At 62.3% G+C, this 1,482-nt stretch overlaps 1 protein-coding gene across 1 annotated transcript in view; it reads right to left on the reverse strand.

Moving 5' to 3' along the window:
- GPR56 (G protein-coupled receptor 56) overlaps positions 1-1,482 on the reverse strand; it is a 6,635-nt gene that overhangs the window by 3,109 nt on the left and 2,044 nt on the right. Inside the window, exons 4-8 of the mRNA XM_010142023.1 lie at positions 1,445-1,475; positions 1,215-1,362; positions 1,006-1,134; positions 645-761; positions 63-112 (exon numbers count right to left, since the gene is read on the reverse strand). Of these exons, the coding sequence (XP_010140325.1) occupies positions 63-112; positions 645-761; positions 1,006-1,134; positions 1,215-1,362; positions 1,445-1,475 (475 nt within the window). The remainder of the gene's footprint in view (positions 1-62; positions 113-644; positions 762-1,005; positions 1,135-1,214; positions 1,363-1,444; positions 1,476-1,482) is intronic.

Below are 1,482 nucleotides of genomic sequence, written 5' to 3' on the forward strand. Positions count from 1 at the left end.
TATCCCCACCGGCGGCTCTGTGGCACCCCTCAAAAGCACAGGCTTCACACCCAGTGAGGGACCACTCACCGGTGTCCTCCTGCCAGAAGACGCACAGCGGGGTGACGTTCCTCTGCAACGACAAAACCAGGCGCCCTGATCAGGATGGGGCGGTGGGTTTGTTGTCTGGCCAACACATTCGATAGGGGAGAACACGGGGCAGGAGGAGAGACGGTTTAGGAGACAAACCGTCCCAAATCACGGGCGTGGGCTCCAGGCAGAGAGCGCTCTCGTGCCAGCTGGCAGAGCAGGTAACTCCTCCCAGGTCCCCGTTTTCAAACAAGGGGTTCAGCTTCAAGCAGGTGCCTGACAGGGCCGTGAATGAGCCAAGGGACTGTTAATTCAACACGTCCCCCAGCCCTGGAGATTGTGCTGGAGGCAACACATCTGCAGAGCAGCAGCTCCTGGACAGACGCAGGCGGCACCACCACCAGCACACGCGGCGAAGCCGCGATCAGCCCCGAAAGATGCAGCAGAGCCTGCAGGCAGGCCAAGGGCACGGACCTGCTGGGTTGTGACCACTCTCTTCCCTGGCAGGGCCTGAGCCCTCCTTGTCCCTCCGTTCGTGGTGGGATCAGGTTTGATGAGGCTGTTTCCCCACCTACCGGCAGCTGGTTGTGGAAGAAAGTGATGACCACTGGGTCAGAGAGGTTGGCCACCACTGTGTCCACCAGAGAGATGCCAACCACCTTGTCACCCAGGACATGGCTGCTCTTTTCATCCTGTTGGAGAAGGAGAGGAGGTGGTGGCAGCATGGGAAGGGAGAGCTGCTGGGGGTGAAGCGGGTGGGAGTCCCCAGGAAGGAGGTCCCATGCCTCTTTCCCCGTCAAGCTTCCAGCTCATCTTTGCAGCATTTCCTCTGAGCGAGCACCAGCACCCTGGTCTGGGTGGCATCCGCGCTGCCCTGTACCACCAGAGCCCCCAGCACGGCGGGGACACCCCACCATGCCACACGCGTGGGCTTACCTGGAACATGGTCTGGCTGTCGATGTCGATGAGGAGCACCCTGTGCTCCGCCACCTCCTCCCTCCCCTTTGCCATCACAAACAGGCTGCTCGGCAGGTCCACCGTGAACCCATGGACCTCTCTGCCCTCCTGCAGGAGAGACCCGTCAGGAGAGGCGTTGGGAGATGCTGGTGGGTCAAGACCACCAGGGCAGGCTGCCCAGGACCAACCTCTCTTTGGGAAGCAAAGGCCACGTGCTGAGGAGCCTGAGAGGGTTGGACCCTCAGGACGGTCGCATGCACGGTGGCGTTCCCAAAGGTCTGGTTCTGCCCTTCGAGCTCCACCTTGGCCAGCGTCTTCTCCAGCTCCCTGAGTTTGCTGTCGGGAAAGCGGCGCAGTGAGTGGGACGCAGTGGGCACCGCACCATCAGCCGTGGGAACAGCAGGAGCTGGGAACTCACCGCCGAAGCACCTGCTGCTCCGCGGCTGGCGGGACCCC

This window comes from Buceros rhinoceros, unplaced genomic scaffold (genome assembly GCF_000710305.1).
Source record: "Buceros rhinoceros silvestris isolate BGI_N320 unplaced genomic scaffold, ASM71030v1 scaffold21458, whole genome shotgun sequence".
Lineage (NCBI taxonomy): Eukaryota > Metazoa > Chordata > Aves > Bucerotiformes > Bucerotidae > Buceros > Buceros rhinoceros.